Source organism: Podarcis erhardii (assembly GCF_964252035.2).
Source record: "Podarcis erhardii genome assembly, chromosome: 3".
Lineage (NCBI taxonomy): Eukaryota > Metazoa > Chordata > Lepidosauria > Squamata > Lacertidae > Podarcis > Podarcis erhardii.
Window position 1 is genome coordinate 104,987,318 of NC_138507.1, and position 18,874 is coordinate 105,006,191.

General features: G+C 43.0%; 1 protein-coding gene across 1 annotated transcript in view; it reads left to right on the plus strand.

Moving 5' to 3' along the window:
• TTC7A (tetratricopeptide repeat domain 7A) overlaps positions 1-18,874 on the plus strand; it is a 191,656-nt gene that overhangs the window by 123,492 nt on the left and 49,290 nt on the right. The window contains exon 18 of the mRNA XM_081854624.1: positions 549-683. Within this exon, the coding sequence (XP_081710750.1) occupies positions 549-683 (135 nt within the window). The remainder of the gene's footprint in view (positions 1-548; positions 684-18,874) is intronic.

The following is an 18,874-nucleotide window of genomic DNA, read 5'->3' on the forward strand; positions in this document are numbered from 1 at the left end:
TTGAAATCTGCATGCTTGAAATCTCGAAAGCTTGTTCAGCTGCTGTATAACATTTGTGGCTGCTCGGAAGCATAGTGCCATGTTTTCCCTCACAACAAGCAAAGCCAAAATAAAATATGAAAAAATAGCTGAACGAAGTGGAGAAAATATGCCAAGTGTTGTGCAAATGTACAGAAGTTTAAATCATATATACAAATGGCAGAATCCAACTTCTGGTTCACAGATTTAATTTATTTAAGACAGGTATGGCCAAACCTGGCCCTCCAGGTGTTTTGGGACTACGACTCCCATTATCCCTGACCACTGGTCCTGTTAGCTAGGGATGATGGAAGAAAACATCTGGCGGGCCAAGTTTGGCCATGCCTGCTTTAAGACAAACACAGCTCTGGACTCTTCTGGAAAGCTGCCTAATATACATATTTTCACCCTTGGTTTACATCAGGAATGGAGAAAGGAGATCACTCCCCACCTCCATTAGCTAAAGAACAATATTTTGATTGGATAACTAGATCAATGTTTTGTGAGTGTATTTGTTTGTTTGTTTTCAGGCTCCCAGCGAGCGTCTTCCATTGCAGCCTCGCGGCTGGAGCAGGCCATGTCTGAAGTCACCATGCACAGCACAGCCTTGAAGCAAGGGCCTATGCAGCTGTGGACGACTCTGGAACAGATTTGGTTGCAGGCTGGTAAGTCTGCTTATTCTTTTTAAGACGGTTCCATACAGTGCTGCTTTTCTAGATAAAGAGGTGCCGGAACTCACTATGAACACCTCCCTTGTTCTCTTACAATTGCAATGGTGGCCACCTGAGAGGTGCTGGAACTGAGTTTCGGTGAGTTCCTGCTGGAAAAAACCTCTGGTGCAATGTATCAGGTTTGTTTTTAGCTGGTGACAATCCTTTATGGCAAAAAAATGGTTGTTTTTATTTATTTATTTATTTATTTATTTATTTATTTATTATTTATTTATTTATTTATTTATTATTATTATTATTATTATTATTATTATTATTATTATTATTATTTATTTCTATACCACCCTTCGTCTGAGGATCACAGGGCAGTTTACAATATAAAAACACAAATGTACATAACATAAAGGTAAAGGTAAAGGGACCCCTGACCATTGGGTCCAGTCGTGGCCGACTCTGGGGTTGCGGCGCTCATCTCGCTTTATTGGCCGAGGGAGCTGTCATACAGCTTCCGGGTCATGTGGCCAGCATGACTAAGCCACTTCTGGCAAACCAGAGCAGCGCATGGAAACGCCGTTTACATGCTTTTGAACTGCTAGGTTGGCAGGAGCAGGGATCGAGCAACGGGAGCTCACCCTGTCACGGGAATTCGAACCACCGACCTTCTGATCAGCAAGCCATGGGCTCTGTGGTTTAACCCACAGTGCCACCCGCATCCCCTACATAACATAGTAACATGCAAAAAGAATACCCCCCATACCCCATTTAAAAGGCTTCTTAACAGTAAGAGCAATTCAAGGATGGAACCAATTGCCTAGCCGTGGGACAGTGGGCTCTCCCTCACATCTTCAAACAGGGACTAAGCTGCCATCTCTTGAAAGTAATCTTACCTTTGAACTTCCTGCACTGAATGGATTAAGCTTAAGACCTTTTCCAATTCTGGTTCATTCCATTCCAACTCTACGAATGCTTTCTATTCCGGTGTTCACCCCTTTCTGTTATTAGTTATTATAAAGCACCTCTGCTTTTTAGGGACTGTACAAAAATTTTAAAAACCGCACAGTCCCTCCCCACAGGCATTAGGTTGTAAATAGTCTCAATGCAAAAGGGCTAAATGGGGACAATTTACAGGAATACGTACCAGAAAACAAGGGTCATTCCTAGTAAACAGGGACCTTTGGAGAGTGTGAAATATTTGGCAATCTTTTTCTCCCAGACTTTCGTTGGCTAATGGCTGAGAGCTGCTGCAACTCTTTGCATATCAAAACTTTCTTTTCCCAGCCCACAAGCCTTGTTTCCTAAGCTGACCCCTATTCCTTCTGCTTGTAATACTGTATTATTTTAAGCCTTTTCACTTGACTGCAATGCCCCAGTCCGCTTCCACTGCTGGTTCTCTCTGAGCTAAGCCCATGCTTTACCAAATATGGCCACTCGCAGAAGACTTTGCTCCAGTAATTTGATCCCTGGGTTGGCCGAATGCCCTCCATGTGGAGCCTTGCAGACCTCGCCAGGTAGACCATTTCGCCGTCTTTCACAGCACCGAGGCAAAGGGAGGACTGAAATACCCCGTCTCTCTGCATTCTCCCTTCGAATTCTCCAGCAAAACTGAGCAAACCATTTCCGATCCCCTGGGAGAAAATTAGATATTTGCCCTTAAAGAAATATTGGCATGAATACACCATCAGTGTGCACTGCAGTTGGAATGGAGGGTAGTCATAACACAGCGAGCTGATGAAAACCATCTGTTCTCCCATGTTGTGTGTACAGTAGGAGCATTTTAAATGTATTTATTTATTTTATTATTAGTGTGAACCTAGATTTCAGATTAGGAGCAAAGGTGGGGTTGTATCGACAGCCGGCGAACTTTACAAGGTCAGGGGCTGGAATGTTTGTCTCCAGGTTGCCCACAACTACACTGGCAGGCTCTGCTGCTTCTCTAGGGAATACCAGTCAGCGTGTGGGTCAGTCGCTGCTGGGCCTCCTTCCCACTTCCAGACAGACATGCTGCTCTACAACCAGTCAATCACCTTTGCTTACAGTTACAGCTCCCTCCCCTATGAAATGGCTTTGCCATGACCAAGGAGCCCAACGTGGTGCCAGTAACCCAACTCTGAGCACAAACACAGCAGACGGTTTTCTGCATCACATAAGCCTCCTTTCTGCTAGAGCTGCGGGTGGGAGCCAGCGTGGTGTAGTGGTTAAGATCAGTGGACTCATAATCTGGTGAACCGGGTTCGATTCCCCGCTCCTCCACCTGCAGCTGCTGAGTGACCTTGGGCTAGTCACACATCTCTGAAGTCTCTCAGCCCCACTCACCTCACAGAGTGTTTGTTGTGGGGGAGGAAGGGAAAGGAGAATGTTGGCCGCTTTGAGACTCCTTCCGGTAGTGATAAAGCGGGATATCAAATCCAAACTCTTCTTCTTCTTCTTCAGTTCACAGGGATTACAGATGCCACCTTAGATGGTTAACAATGGGGCTAGCTAAATTCATGGAGGATATGGCTATTGTAACTTCTAGTCATAATGGCTAAATTCTTCCTCCTGGGTCAAAGGCAGCAAGACTCTGAATGCCTCCATCTTCTGTGAAACAACAGCACTCAAGCCCTGCTTGTGCTGTTCCTATGATATTCTGGCCATAGGATCCCAGATTAGATAGTTCTTCTGTCTGATATGGCAGGGCTTTTCTTAAAATCTTAGATTACAACGGGGGGAGGGACCATAATTTGGCCACTCCACCACGTCTCTCTGCTAATTCATGAGTAGGGCTGTCTGTTTTGTAACTTTGCACTGTCTGGTTTAATTAGGCTACCTATCCATAGCCACCTGTGTTCAGTGCTTGGGTTACAGGGATGGGGGCAAATGATGCTTAGTCTGCTTATTTGCTTTTAGAAGGCTATGAAAGGACACGATGTGGCAAACACTGGGAAGAATGAGTGGTGAGAACTGTGGATTCCATTTAGTCCTCACCTACCTTCCCTGCCCCCTCCTAATTCAAGCACTGTAGTCGAGGGAGGAAGTGTCTTGGAGAAGACCCAATAAAAACATCTCTATGCAAACTACAAGGGGACACATAGAAGCTTCCTTGGTAGGGATCTAAGGAGAAGCAAACTAGTTCAGCATCTTAGAGGGAATGAAGTGCTTCCAATCAGTCTTGGGTGTTGGAAGGCCCTTGAATTTCCGAAGGTTCAGCATCTTGCTTTCACAACCTAGCTGGGAGAAGAAAAGTACATTTTCTGCATAAACTCAGCCATGAATTTCTGAGACCTTGCAATGGCTGGTGGGGGACTCTGATGATGATGAGTCTCAGGCTGTTTCCTGAAAAGGAAAACCAGAGGTCTCCTGTTTGAGAACTTCCTGCTTAGAGGACATGGCCCTGCCTCCATCCTTTGACTAAGAGGATGAGTCTCCTTCAGTACCTCCCATCTCTCTAACCTCACAGAAGTTGAGGACTGCAACATTAGGCGAGGAGCTCTACAGCCCGGCCTGCTGTTCCAGGGAGGCAGAGCTTACCCCACCAGCCATTTTTGCCAGCCTCCATAAGGCCTCTGTTGGCTTTCGTTTCTACTGGAACAACATCTTCTTATAGCTACCTTAAAAGGAAAGAGCTTCAGCCAGCTCACTTGGAGCTATCCAGAATCCTATTTTTGTCTGTCATCTGTGTAAGCAAGCTTCTGACTGGACGTCCCCTGCTTTGGTGTGACTTGACTTTGCCTTCCTTGCCTGGACTTTGCCTACTTGATCCGGCCTTGGCTATTGTAGTTTGGCTTTGTCTACCTTGATGAGCCTTTATTTTGCCAGATTCTACCTGCTTCCCACACAAGACTCAAGTACCCATGGAACAGGATAAATTCAGCAACATCAACTCTATCCCTCCTTCCCCCCTACCTGCAGTGGCTACTAAAGGACTGGAGGCCTTGGGTCTCAGGTGGTTCATTCTGCAGAAATCCACTTTTTAAAAAAACAGACAAAAATCAGAATTGCTTCTGCCTATGCAGTGCTGGGGAGAATGATTCTTGACATCAACTTTGGAAAGCGTCCAGAGGTACAGAGCAGTTGGCATTTTACATGAGCCAGCATTAAGCTGTGCTCCTTTTTATTGTGCATCAGTGGCAAGTTGACATGGTTTGTCCAGCAACAAAAGGCTGTCAGAAGTAATACAAGTCAAGCAATAGCTTTGCATGTCTTCCGCAGAGGGCAGGCAATCTATGGAGCGTTTGCTACTGTTCTCAGGAAATGGAGGTGAAGCAGCCATCAAACCTTTTATTCCCCCAATTTGGTACCCTCCAGATGTTGTTGGACTACAACTCCCACCATCCCTGGCCATTGGCCAAGCTGGCTGCAACTGATGGGAGTTGGAGTCCAAATATATGGAGGTCACCAGGTTGGGAAAGGCTGCTTTAAGGATACCTACTTCTGAACCCAGGAATGTTCTTGTCACTTGGAAAGGGCTCTTTCTATGTTGCCAAGCTTGGGATTTTGCAATTCTCGTTGTGCTTCTCCAGGAGATCTATGGAGATCATCTGCTCCTCCTTCTCTTCCTCCCCCTCCTTAGAAGGAGGTCATGAGACCTACAGGAAAAATTTTCTAGGATTGAGATCATTATCTAAGGTGTTACCATGCGGGAGGACTGTGGGGGCCTAATAGGATATGGCACCTTCTTCAAAACAGCATTAAGCCCCCACAAAATAAATAAATGGCTAGCTAATAATTTTTTGCAATGAATCTTGCTTTTCTGCACAAAACTACTGATGGTATTTCTGACACGTGGAAAAAAAAGAAATCAAACCCTCCTTCCAATATATATAATGTATGCAGTCTCCTTGTATGGTTGGCCTGGAGGTGACATTTACTCATCCCAGGTCATCCGACCAGCAGAGATTTACAAGCCTGATTCAAACAGTTTGTCGTTCTTCCAATCTGATTTCTGCTGAGCGCTCTGTAAATTAGTTCCATAGATTAGAAGTGCTTCTGGTTCAGCAGTAAGCAGAATGAATGACTAATAGGAGCATACAATTAAATTTCTTGGAAGCACAGGTTTATTGCAAGCCAAAACAATCTCCCTTTGTCATACCATTTTTCTTCCTTGTTGGCTAGACGTGCATCCTTTCTCTGCTCAGCTCTCTAACCCAGCCGTCACTTTCCCTCTCCTTCTGTCAGAAAGATTCTGTCTCTTGTTTTGTTCTTAATTCAAAGTAGCCAAGTTGCAGATCTACTTTTCTACACACACAAAATTAACTTTGTGCAAATTAAGCCTTCCATGCCATCCTTTAAGGATTACCATTCCCCTAGCAAGTACATGGGCTGGGCCTTCAATTAGCCTTGCTGCCTTGTCATTCTTGTTACACTTCTGACTTTCATTTTGATTTTTTTGGTCTTTAAATATTTGCATCTGAAGAGGCTTGATAGGCCCCCACAAATTCATAACAGTAAAAGGCTGGAAAGGGCTGCTTAGCTCCCTCTCCATCCCCCTTCTTCCCATCCTCCCCCCATTCATTTTTCTTTTCTTTTCTGCAAGTGGAATTATATTGTTGGTTGCTAACAGATTGACGAATATGGTAATGCCCTTATGCAATATTCCTCCTGCTATCCTCATTTAGCTCCCAACTCTGCAAGATACTTCAGCGCGTGTGCGCCTAGCATTTATGCACGTGAATTAAGCTGACTGGTTTTCAGGCTCAGGGTTCTCCAGGTGTTTAAACACCTCTCTGGAAAGCAGGGGACGGGAAACCCTTTTCAACCACAGGGCCCCATTCCCTCACGCCCAACCTTCCAGAACCACATGCCGGTGTGGTGGGTGGAGCCAAAGTCCAAAGTTGGTGGGGCAATGCATAGAATCGTAGAATTGCAGAGTTGGAAATGCTTGGAAGGCAACTATGCTTTACCACCAACCAGAAGGGACCCTGAGGGTCATCTAGAAGCCCTCCTGGAATGCAGGAATCCTGCCCACAGCCATCCCTGGTTGGGTTCGAACCAGCAACCTTCTGGCGAACAACCAGATGCACTGACCCCTCGCACCAAGTGTCTGCACGTGCCTCTTAGCTTTGTACAGTAGGCTACTATGGTGTTTGCCCTCCTAGGTGTGTGACATCACACTGGGTTCGTAAGGAAAGGGTTAACTAATTGTAAAATGACTAACCAATGGGAACCCAAGGGGAGGAGTTAGAGTTAGAGTTAGCGTGGTTGAGAAGTCAGTTTGGAGTTAGGGAAGAGATAGAGAGGATAAGTCTGTGGGTTGGGCTAGCCTGATGTGAGAGAGTGAGAGAATTTGTTAAGAGGAGTCAGTCAAACAGTTTAGATAATCAGTCAGAGACTTCCGGTCGGCGCCAGCGTTTGATGGCGGTCCTAGCCTCGAGCTCCGAGGCAGGACTGCTCCGTAAGTTCGGGTCTTACCCGCTACGGCAAGCGGGGGACCCCTAAAATCACAGGCGCTGAAGCCTGTGAGCAAGGAGATTCGGTGGGCACCTTTGCGCCCCCCCGGCATCGCGAAAGAGCCTTTTTAAAGGCTCCGGAGCGGCATCGGGGTGAGCGCGGTGCTGAGGATCGCTACCCAGCTTACGGAGTGAAGCCGCGTCGCCATTAACGGAGAGCGCCGATTTCTTTCTGAAACTAACGATTGGCAACAACAATACCCGTGAGTAAGAACGCAAAATTAAAACGGGACTTAAAAATCCAGAAGATTTGGCTGAAAACGGGAAGGTAAAAATTAAGGAAGTCAGCCTCCCGGATCTGCATGATTAACGGAGCAATGAAAAGACCGAGCTGTGTTTAAATGAACTTTCTTTTTAACTTTTACTAACCAGACATCGAAAGGATCTCCCCCCTGTAGTGCAGGGGAAGGGGGGGAGGAAACAGAATTAATTTAACCTGCAATAGAAAGGGATAAGGAATAAAAAACCTCTGCTGCCGACACTTCTGGTCAGGCTGCCGGAGCAGCGATCGCCTGAAAAAGGAACTGTCAAGTGAGCTGTCAAAGGACAGTGGGTATAAAATAAGACTTATTTGAAACATATTAACGGGACTTTGGTGGATTACAATTTTAACAGTAAAGTGCTACAAATTAAAGACTCTTAGTGGGACTTTTGCCTCTGGACTTTCTGTTTCTTTGTTGTGGGTGACTTTGGATGGTTACAATTTCCCCCTCTAGAGGGCTTTAGTTGCATTACGGTGTATCCAGCGGGACTTTCCATTTGCAACTTTCCTGTGTGAATGACCTTGAGTTATGAGCAACCCGCCAGAAGAGATTTCAACAAGAAGTAAAACAAAGCAGGCTCAAAAACAAGCTCAAAAAAGAGGCTCTTTATCAGGAGCAGCAGCTGCACAAGAAAAAATAACAGCAGCATCAATGGAGTCAATGACACAGGCTCTGCTCAAAATAAATCAGTCACTAGAAGTACTCACCAAGCAATCTGCAGAACTTACTAAACAGTCTACAGAGAACTCTAAGAAACTGACGGAGTTGACAACAAGATTAGACCTGAACACAACAACAATTTCATCTAACACAGATTCTATAAACCGTTTGGTTCAAGAGTCTACGGAAACAAGGAGAATAGCTGAGAGTGCTAGGTCTACTGCCGAAGAAACCAAAGGAAAGTTTGCGCCTATTGCAAAAAAAGTACATGAACATGATACAGCATTAGCCCTACTAGAACTGGAAAGGAAAAGCAAGAACTTGAAATTAAGACTGGTTCCAGAAGAGGAAGAGGACAAGCTTGGGGAATTCCTCACAGATAAATTTCAAGATTTTTGGAATGATGAGTTAGATGGAGAAGAAGATGAATTTGTGATAACCTCAGCCTTTCGGATTGGCAGGAAGCAAGGGAAGAAGCCAAGAGATTGTTTAATTACCCTGGGATCAAAGGAACAAAGAGACAAAATACTGAACCTACCTTTCCAGAAGGCCTTGGTCATTAAAAATTCTCAGATCCAGATTTTCAAGGATATTCCTAAATATTTTTTGGAGGTTAGATCTCAATTTAAAGAATTAGTTGATCTACTTAAACAGAATAATATCCCATTCAGGTGGGAATTTCCACAAGGGCTGTCCTTTAACTTTAAAGGGAAGAAAATTAAAATAAAATCAAACCAGGATAAAGAACTCTTTTTGGAAAGAAATCAAGAGGATCTTCAGAAAGGAACTGTTAGTGAGGGGGAAGTACCGGACATTTCAAATCTATCATTTGGACTGAACCGAGCACCGACCGAGGAGGAACAACAACTTGGTGCAGTCGGTGGAAGAGCTACCCAATAACAAAAATGTCTCTGCAACTCTACAGCTGGAATTGTAATGGTTTGAACCACCCTCGAAAAAGGGGCCAAGTATTTCATCTATTAAAGAAAGAACATCTAGATGTAATCTGCCTACAAGAAACCCACATTGCCAGGATACATAGAAAACTTTTAATAAACAAGAGATTAGGACAAGAATTTATTTCATCAGATAGAGTTAAGAAAAGAGGAGTTGTGATTTATGTTAAGGAAAAATTTGAACCAAAACTGATTTTTAAGGATGACCAAGGAAGATACCTGGCAGTGGAAATTCAAATTTATGGAGAAAAGATGTTGATTGTTGGAGTTTATGCACCAAACGAGGGGAAGGCTGAATTTTTCAAGAAGTTGCACGAGACTTTAATGGACTTTTTGGATTTTAAAATCATAATGATGGGTGATATGAATGGAGTCGTCTCCACAAACATGGACAAGGCCCAAAGACAAACAATATCTAATGATGGAAGACTACCAAAGACTTTCTTTGAACTGACTGACACTATGGACCTGATTGACATTTGGAGAACTAGGAACCCTCTGGAAAGGGAGGGGACCTTTTTCTCTGAAGCAAAAATGACATGGACTAGAATTGATCAAATATGGACTTCTAGTAATCTGGCATCGAAGGTTAAAAAAATAGAAATCTGCCCAAAGACCTGTTCTGACCACAATGCTGTCAAGATGGAAATGAAACTGACAACAGCTGGAACCTTTAGATGGAGAATGAATGACACCCTCTTTGGAGATGAGGAAATTTGTAAAAAGGCCCAAAAAACACTTAAAGACTACTTCGAGATTAACATGAGATCAGACACCGAAAAAAGAGTTATTTGGGATGCAAGTAAAGCCGTGATGCGTGGCTTCCTAATACAACAGAATTCAATAAAGAGGAAAAAACAGAATGAGAAGAAAGAGAAAATTTGGAACCTGATAAAAGAAGGGGAGAAGAAATTGAGATCTAAGCCTAAATCTCATGAGATATTAAGAGAAATAAAATTCTATCAAACACAATATATGGAATTGATGAATCAGGAAATAGAATGGAAAATTAAACAAATGAGACAAAAGACTTTTGAGTCCGCAGATAAATGTGGGAAGCTACTGTCTTGGCAACTGAAAAAGAGGCAAAAATTGAATACAGTGACATCACTTGAAGTAGATGGGAAGTTTATTAATAAACCAAATGAGATAAGCAATTGTTTTCAAAGTTTCTTCAAGAAATTATACAAACAAGGGCCAAAAAACGAACAGGAGATAGAAGAATTTATCGGAAAATACGGCCTACCAAAAATCTCTGAAAATAATAGAAGGAGTTTGAATGAGAAAATTACAGATCAAGAAATAGAGAGCGCCATTCAGGATATGCAGCTGGGAAAATCACCAGGACCAGACGGACTAACCGCGAGATATTATAAAGTACTGAAGGATTGGTTAATACAACCATTGAAAGAAGTCTGCAATCAAACTTTGGAAGGGAAAAAGGCTCCCGAATCGTGGAAGGAAGCATTCATTTCACTTATACCGAAGACAGAAACTGAGAAACATCAAGTTAAGAATTATCGCCCTATATCACTTTTGAATGTGGATTATAAAATTTTTGCAGACATTTTAGCAAAAAGATTCAAAAAAGTGTTGTTAGAGGAGATTCACAGGGACCAAACAGGCTTTCTACCAGGCAGGCAATTGTCAGATAATGTGAGGAATATTATAGATATTCTAGAACTTCTGGAAACTGACATAAATAGAAAAGCTGTTTTGATTTTTGTGGATGCAGAGAAAGCCTTTGACAATATTTGTTGGAGCTTTATGAAGAGGAATCTCCAAGGGATGGGGGTAGGCAAGAACTTTGAAAATGGTATAAGTGCAATTTACTCTGAGCAAAAGGCCAAACTAATTGTAAATGGTATGGTTATGGACGAAATTCCAATAGAGAAAGGGACACGACAGGGATGCCCAATCTCTCCTCTATTGTTTATATCGGTACTGGAGGTTTTCCTAAATATGATTAGAAGAGACCAGCTGGTTAAAGGTATACAGGTCGGAACTAAACATTATAAGTTAAGAGCATTTGCAGATGATCTAGTTTTGACATTACAACAGCCAGAAACCAGTACAAAAAGAGTTTTGGAACTTACTGAAATATTTGGTCAGGTAGCAGGTTTTAAATTAAATAAACATAAGACAAAGGTGTTGGAAAAAAATCTTACGGTGGGGGAAAAAGACAGTTTTCAAAGAGAAACTGGTTTGGAAATTACTAAAAAGGTAAAATATCTGGGGGTGAATTTAACATCTAAGAATGTGAACCTATTTAAAGATAATTATGAGAAATGTTGGGCTGAAGTGAAGAAAGATTTTGATATATGGTCAAGATTGAGACTTTCCTTGTTAGGCCGAATTGCTGTTATCAAGATGAATGTATTGCCGAGATTGTTGTTTCTGTTCCAGACATTGCAAATCCTAGATAAGATGGACTGTTTCAAGAAGTGGCAGAAAGACATATCTAAATTTGTCTGGCAGGGCAAAAAACCCAGAATAAAATTTAAGATTCTAACTGATGCAAAGGATAGAGGGGGCTTTGCCCTGCCGGACTTAAAACTTTACTATGAAGCAGCAGCTTTCTGCTGGCTGAAACCATGGCTACTTCTTGAGAATACAGACATTCTAGACCTGGAAGGTTATGATAATAACTTTGGTTGGCATGCATATTTATGGTACGATAAGGTAAAGGTACATAGAAATTTTAAAAACCATATTGTTAGGAAAGCATTGTATAATGTATGGAATCGATATAAAGATTTGTTTGAAAGTAAAACCCCTAGGTGGTTGTCACCAATGGAAGCCAAGGCGGTAAAAAGACTGAACATGGATACAGATTGGCCAAAATATTGTGAAATTATAGAATATGATGGTGAAAAGTTGAAACTACAGAGTTTCGAGAAATTGAAACCTAAAGTCCGAGATTGGTTACATTATTTCCAGATCAATGAAACTTTTAAGCAGGACAGAAAACTAGGATTTCAGAAGGAGAGGTCAAAGTTAGAAACAGAATTGCTAGAACCCAATACTAAGAATTTGTCTAGAATGTATAATCTGCTGCTAAAATGGAATACACAGGATGAAACGGTTAAATCAGCTATGATTAAGTGGGCACAGGATATTGGTCATGATATTATGTTTGCTGACTGGGAGCAGTTATGGACCACAGGTATTAAATTTACGGCATGCAGTGCCCTGAAAGAGAACATAATGAAAATGATCTATAGGTGGTACATGACCCCAGTCAAGCTTGCAAAGATATATCATTTGCCCAATAACAATTGTTGGAAGTGTAATGAATGTGAAGGAACTTTTTATCACCTTTGGTGGACCTGCCCAAAGATTAAGGCCTACTGGGAAATGATCTATAACGAAATTAAGAAAATCCTTAAGTGGACATTTGTAAAGAAACCGGAGGCTTTTCTCCTGGGCATGGTCGGCCAATTGGTACCAAAGAAAGATAGGACCTTTTTTATGTATGCAACAACAGCAGCAAGAATCCTTTTGGCGAAGTATTGGAAGACTAAAGAATTACCTACTCTGGAAGAATGGCAGACCAAGGTGACTGAATTTATGGGACTGGCAGAGATGACCGGCAGAATCCGTGACCAGAGGAAAGAGACAGTGGAGGAGGACTGGAAAAAATTTAAAATCTATCTTAAAAATTGTTGTAAAATTTCGGAATGTTAAGATGTCAAGGGATTGGATACAAAGAATTACAGCTATAAATTGAAATTTATAAAATAGAATTTTTTTTTTTTTTAAAGAGAATTAAATATAAAAATGGGATGAAGAATTGCTAAAAATTTTAAAATATGGATGCAGTGAAGGGGAGGTTCGGGGAAGTCGTGTTATGTTTATTTGTTTTTTGTTTATGTTGTAAAATCAATAAAAATTATTTTAAAAAAAAAATAGATAATCAGTCAGAAGGTACAGTGGTGCCTCGCAAGACGAAATTAATCCGTTCCGTGAGTCTCTTCATCTAGCGGTTTTTTCGTCTTGCGAAGCAAGCCCATTGATGGCTTAGCGGATTAGCGCTATTAGCGGCTTATCGGCTTATCGGATCAGCTGATAAGCGGCTTAGCGGCTTAGAAAAAGGGGGGGGAGGAAAAAAACCCGCAGGAACTCGCAAGACATTTTCGTCTTGCGAAGCAAGCCCATAGGGAAATTCGTTTTGCGAAGCGCCTCCAAAACGGAAAACCCTTTCGTCTAGCGGGTTTTCCGTCTTGCGAGGCGTTCGTCTTGCGGGGCACCACTGTATTAGGAAGGTATACGCCGGTAAAGAAACTAAAGTTAAGAAACTGACAGGAATATTATCTGAGAAACCGTAAACTTGCTTATAAAATGCTTATAAAATAATGCTTATAAAATAAACTTGTTTATTTGGTTCAGTTTTAACAACTGTCTGGACTAAGTGTTTTACCCAGGAGTAACGGCTTGGTGGCAGCTGGGAAGCGAGCACAGTGGTGGCACAGGGATCAATAGACCGTTAAACGTCGGGGGACCCTGTGTGATCGCCACAGCGACATTCCATCCACACAAAAATCAGGTCTCTACTCATACACACACACCATTTGCAGTGAGCAAGAAGCAAGATTGCAATTCAAGGACAGATCCTTGTCTGGCTAAAGCACTCAACGAGGATAGAAAGCAGGACTGGTGACGGGGGATGGCCAAGGGACAGATACAAATTCACAGAGGGTCACTTTTGATTCCTGGGCCTGAGGTTTTCCCCACCCCTGCTGAAAAGGGGCAAGAGGAATGTTGTGGTCCAGAGCTGTGACCATGCTTCATTTTGGCCTTGGGAAGGGCTGAGGTTCCTTTGGAGTCTTAAATATCCCACCCTGTGGGTGTTTGCTGAGCTCTAAGTCGGAATCTCCTTTCTTGTGACTTGAACCCTTCCAGAGAAGGAGGAAACAAGATCTGTTCTTTTCAGTGGGTCTACTCAAACATACTTGAATACAGCCCTGATTATTATTGTTATTTTAATAAGCCTTAGATGTGAAATAATCAGGCATTGTGCGTTCACCAAGCACAGCACCAACTACCCCAGCCAGCAATGGACCTGAATGTTGCTAGCCAGGACAAGTAAAAGCCCAGCTTGCAGCTGACGACTCCCATACTTCCAAAATGGTTGATGCCAAGTGAAAACGTGTCTCTTTTCTGCATTGCAAATAGCTGTATGGATCAGCCTTCTGTTACTTCCTAGCATCACTAGCAAATGTAATGTTGTTTACTCAAAATAGTTTTGAGTTTCCTCTCTTACTTCATTCCACAAGAAGCACACAGCCTGTTGTTTTCATGTACCTAGAGGTAAGGTTATATCCTCTCAGAGCATGGCAAGCATGAGCAAGTACACCAAGATTTAGGGCTTTAATAAAAAAAAGATTCTTCCGCTACTGGTTGTTGTGATGTGCACCCCATGTGAAGACTCCTGGTGTTCTTTGACAATATTTAATAACATTTGGGAGGCTGATTGGCTCACGCATTGCACGGCTGAAAAGAGTCAGAAGGCTAGAGCTGAAAATAAGGTAACAGTGGCATTGCTTGCAAAAGAAAAAAAGGGGGGCAATGAGGATTTCATTCCTGGCCAGTTGCCCTAAAGGCAACCAGAGAAAGTGCAAATGTTACTTCCCAGTGCCCTTTTGGGTGGTTTTTCTCAAGCCCACATCTCTATTTATCCTCTACCCAGAGAAGCAAGAGGCGTTATCAAGAGTTAAGGAAGACATTACAACTAGACGAAAACACTTGGGGCGCAAAGAAGGGCCAGTGAGGAGTGCAGCCTGAGGAGAGTTTTGAGGGCCAGAGAGAGAGGATTGGAGGGCCACATTCAGCTCCAGACCTAAGGTACTTCACCTTAGAGTTTTTCCTGTGCTGACAAAAATATCCTGGGCCCATTTATATAAACCATGGGCTCCCAATAAGTGAATTCACCAAAAAGAACCAGAGGCGTCTTCTGTTTAGGCTGAGACGTCACCTGAATGGTAATTCTTATTGGCGCTTCAGGCTTTTATGAGCCTCTGGTCTCTGGCTGGTGATTCTTAGCTTTTGCCAGTTCCCTAAGACTGCTGAATAAGGGATGCGGGTGGTGCTATGGGTTAAACCACAGAGCCTAGGACTTGCCGATCAGAAGGTCGGCGGTTCGAATCCCCGCGACGGGGTGAACTCCCGTTGCTCGATCCCTGCTCCTGCCAACCTAGCAGTTCGAAAGCACGTCAAAGTGCAAGTAGCAGGAAGCTAAACGCCGTTTCCGTGCGCTGCTCTGGTTCGCCAGAAGCGGCTTAGTCATGCTGGCCACATGACCCAGAAGCTGTACGCCGGCTCCCTCGGCCAATAAAGCCTAATGAGCGCCCCAACCCCAGAGTCGGCCATGACTGGACCTAATGGTCAGGGGTCCTTTAAGACCGCTGAACTGAAAGCAAGCTCTGGTGCCTGCCATTAGCCATTGGCCAGGCGACCAAGGACCACTGGGGACCTCAACCCCTGCCTGCTCAGAACATCATGACAAAGGGAAGACCAGCCTAGCCCCGCCCTCTGGCCAGAGAAGGAGCAGCTGTAGGAGTTTGCTTCCCCATCCCTGCCAGAAAAAGTAGACTTCAAGTACCAGTTGCCCTTGGACTAGAGAGTGGGAGGTCAGTAAACTCATGTTCCCACCCATCCGTCAAAGAACTAAGGGGTTTGGGGTGGGGTGGCTTTGGGGGTATGGGGTATGGGTTGGTGTTCTTCCCAACTGCTTATAAACTGTCTTGGGAACCATTTGATTAAGAGGTGGGGTATAAGCCTTCAAATTAAAATAAGCAACCTTAGGTCCCCATGCCCTGGCTCTTCTTACTGGTGAACTTGGAAGGAAAAGCCATCTATCTCATTGTTTATTTAAATAATTTCTTTTTCCATTTCATATTGCAGAAACGCCATAGGTGCAGAATAGCCCGAGAAAAAGGGTGTGCTCTTAATTTGCCGCCCCACACACGAAGAAATTCGTCAAAGGCCTGCACCTTTCCCCTAGTTTAAGGCAACACTTCAGTACAGTCCTGTTCAGGTCTGCTCAAAAGTCAGCCACACTGAGTTCAATATGGCGTCCAATTCATGCATTAGCATTCTATCTGCTACCTAAAAGTAGATCTGCCAGGCAATGGAATAATCATAATTATTTTTGTTTTAAAAAAAGTGTTTCCCCATAGCCATAAACAAGAATTACTGCATTTCTTTCAGTGTCAAATATTTCAATTTTAGTGAGATGGTTCAATAAAAACAAAACATATTTTTTCTGAAGGTTTTGTGAAGACTTAATAACATTTGCACGTAGGGCATAATAAATATTAGTGTTTACATTAACAAAAATCGATTGATAATGTCAGTGGGTTGCATTAGTATTCTCGTTCAATATTTCTCATTGTGAAAAAGTAACAGGACAATTACTTCTTGTTGAGCAAAGTAAACAGTCGAACTACCTCATTTTTATTAGTCCATTTTTTCCTTTTTCCAAATGGATCTCCCTCTGTACTCTGTGCACATGAGTTAAAATAGCCATGAATAATAGACTCTGTTAATGCTTTTAAAATAACTTACAACTGTCGTCTCTGGTGTGCTGGTTTTCTCGATACCCAGCTAAACAAAACTTTTTTCAGCAAAGCGCAGGGAAAGTTTATTAATCTAAAGCATTTTTAATTTGTTCTTCAGCTAAAAAGGCTCCCAGAATGGCTTATATGAGGTTGATAACAAACAAGACAGTCCCTCCACCTCAGGCTTACAATCTAAAAGGCATGGCACAAAGGTTAAACTGATGAGGAGGGAAAAGGAAAGCAAGCAACTTCACTTACCGTATTTTTCGCCCTATAGGATGCACTTCCCCCCCCCCAAATGAAGGGGAAATGCGTGTGCGTCCTATGGGGCGAATGCAGGCTTTCACTGAAGCCTGGAGAGCGAGAGGGGTCGGTGCGCACCGACCCCTCTCGCTCTCCAGGCTTCAGGAGAGCCGCAGCGCCAGTCCCACAAGGTCGGGGGACAGCGGGGAGACGGAACGCTGCCATCCCGCTGTCTCCCGATGTGGTTTGGAGGCTGATGACGGGGAGACGCGTGCTTCTCCCGGCCGCCAGCCCCGCAAGCTCCGGGGACAGCGGGGAGGCACAGCGCGTCTTCCCGCTGTCCCCGGACCTGGTCTGCAGGCGGGCGGTGGGGAGAAGAGCGCTTCTCCCTGCTGCCGGCTCCACAAGCGCCTGGGGGGGAAATAATTTTTTTTTTCTTTATTTCCCCCCAAAAAAACTTGGTGCGTCCTATGGGCCGGTGCGTCCTATGGGGCGAAAAATACGATACTTAAGCAAGTTTACTTAAAATCACAAGGTTCTCATAATAGCCATATTGAATGGAAACAGTTCAGGGGGAGAAGGAGCCAAAAGCTCTTCACCATCTCAGAATGTAAAATAAGCTTCTGAGCATGTCAATCAGAATCCAGCCGATCTGCCTTGGTAGTGTCTGTGCACAAGTGTGTTGATGTTACAGATATTTCCTTGTTGGGGATGAGAGCTTAACTGCCTGCCTCCAGATCTGACAGTGATCCATTTTACTGAATTGTCAGGACTATGAGCCTGTGAAAAGTTCCAAGTATTAATAACGCATACCACCCATTTTACAGAGCCTGGTTCTTTCAAACTTTGTGATAATTGTGCACTTCCCTGCTCTGTAGCAATGTGCATGAGAACTTGCTTTCACCTTGACTCTGCATTCCATTCGCAAAATAGGTTCTGTAGCTTCTTCAACCCAACCATTAGAGCAAGGCTTATTTTTTATATATATATATAAAATTTTTATTGGGTTTTTACATTTTATAAAGACACACACACACAAAAAGACAAAGACAACACATATACAATTTCATACCCTTACTTTCTTTACCCTCTTTCCCTGACTTCCCCCCACCCCCTCTTCATACATCCCAATTCCGATAATTAGTTCAGCAAGTTCTTATCTATAATCTTAAACATATTATTATTATTTTTAAAACTTAGCTCTTTTTACTTGTCCACATTTAATTTATCCAATTCTCTTATAAACATTAAATCCTTTTTCTAAGGTCGACCTAACTTCCCTTCCACGAATTTCTCCCTTTATTATATTAATTATAGGTCACAATGGCCAAATACAAAAATCATAAAATTTTGAAATTCTATTCTCCCCTCCCTCCCTATCCCAGTTTCCATCCCTTCCCAAGCAAATGTCCACAAAAACAGTTCCTAGCCCGGATTCCTCACATCCGAGGCCTTCAATTCTCTGTCAGTCTCTCTCTGCCGATTTTGTTGGTAATCCTTTTTGTTGGTCCTCAGGTCTCGAAGGAGTTCTGTCACAGTCACATCAAATTTTCTTCCATCCCAAATGTTTAAAAGCAATTGCTGCAAAAGGTCAGCTGCTCTCCCATACTCAAAGAGGAAGTCCCGATCATGTTTCTTTATTCTTTTAAATTCCAGTATTCCAAGTACTCCAGGGACTTCCTTCCTCATCTTTCTCATCTTTCGCAGATTTGTAATCCAAAGATCTTCTTCTTTATTTTCTGACGATATAGGCTTCTGGTTGGTATTTTCCACCTGTACTTTCTCCACTCCTTCTTTCCTCTCCGCCAATTCCAAAGATGTCTCTTCTGGTTCAGCTGCAGATTTTTTATCAGTCGAATCCTTTATGCATTCAGCAGAGTTGTTTGTTTTAGAATTCAAGGTCATAAGTTCTTTGTTCATAGCCGTACTCTGCTCTTGCAAGATTCCCACGAGAAAAAAACATTTTTTCTATCTCTGCCAGTAATTTTCCCTCTGCAGCCATTGTAATGTCTCTAGTTCCCCCTAGGGGGATTCCAATTGCTTAATAGTCCTTTTCCAACAATCCGTTACTTTGTTGTT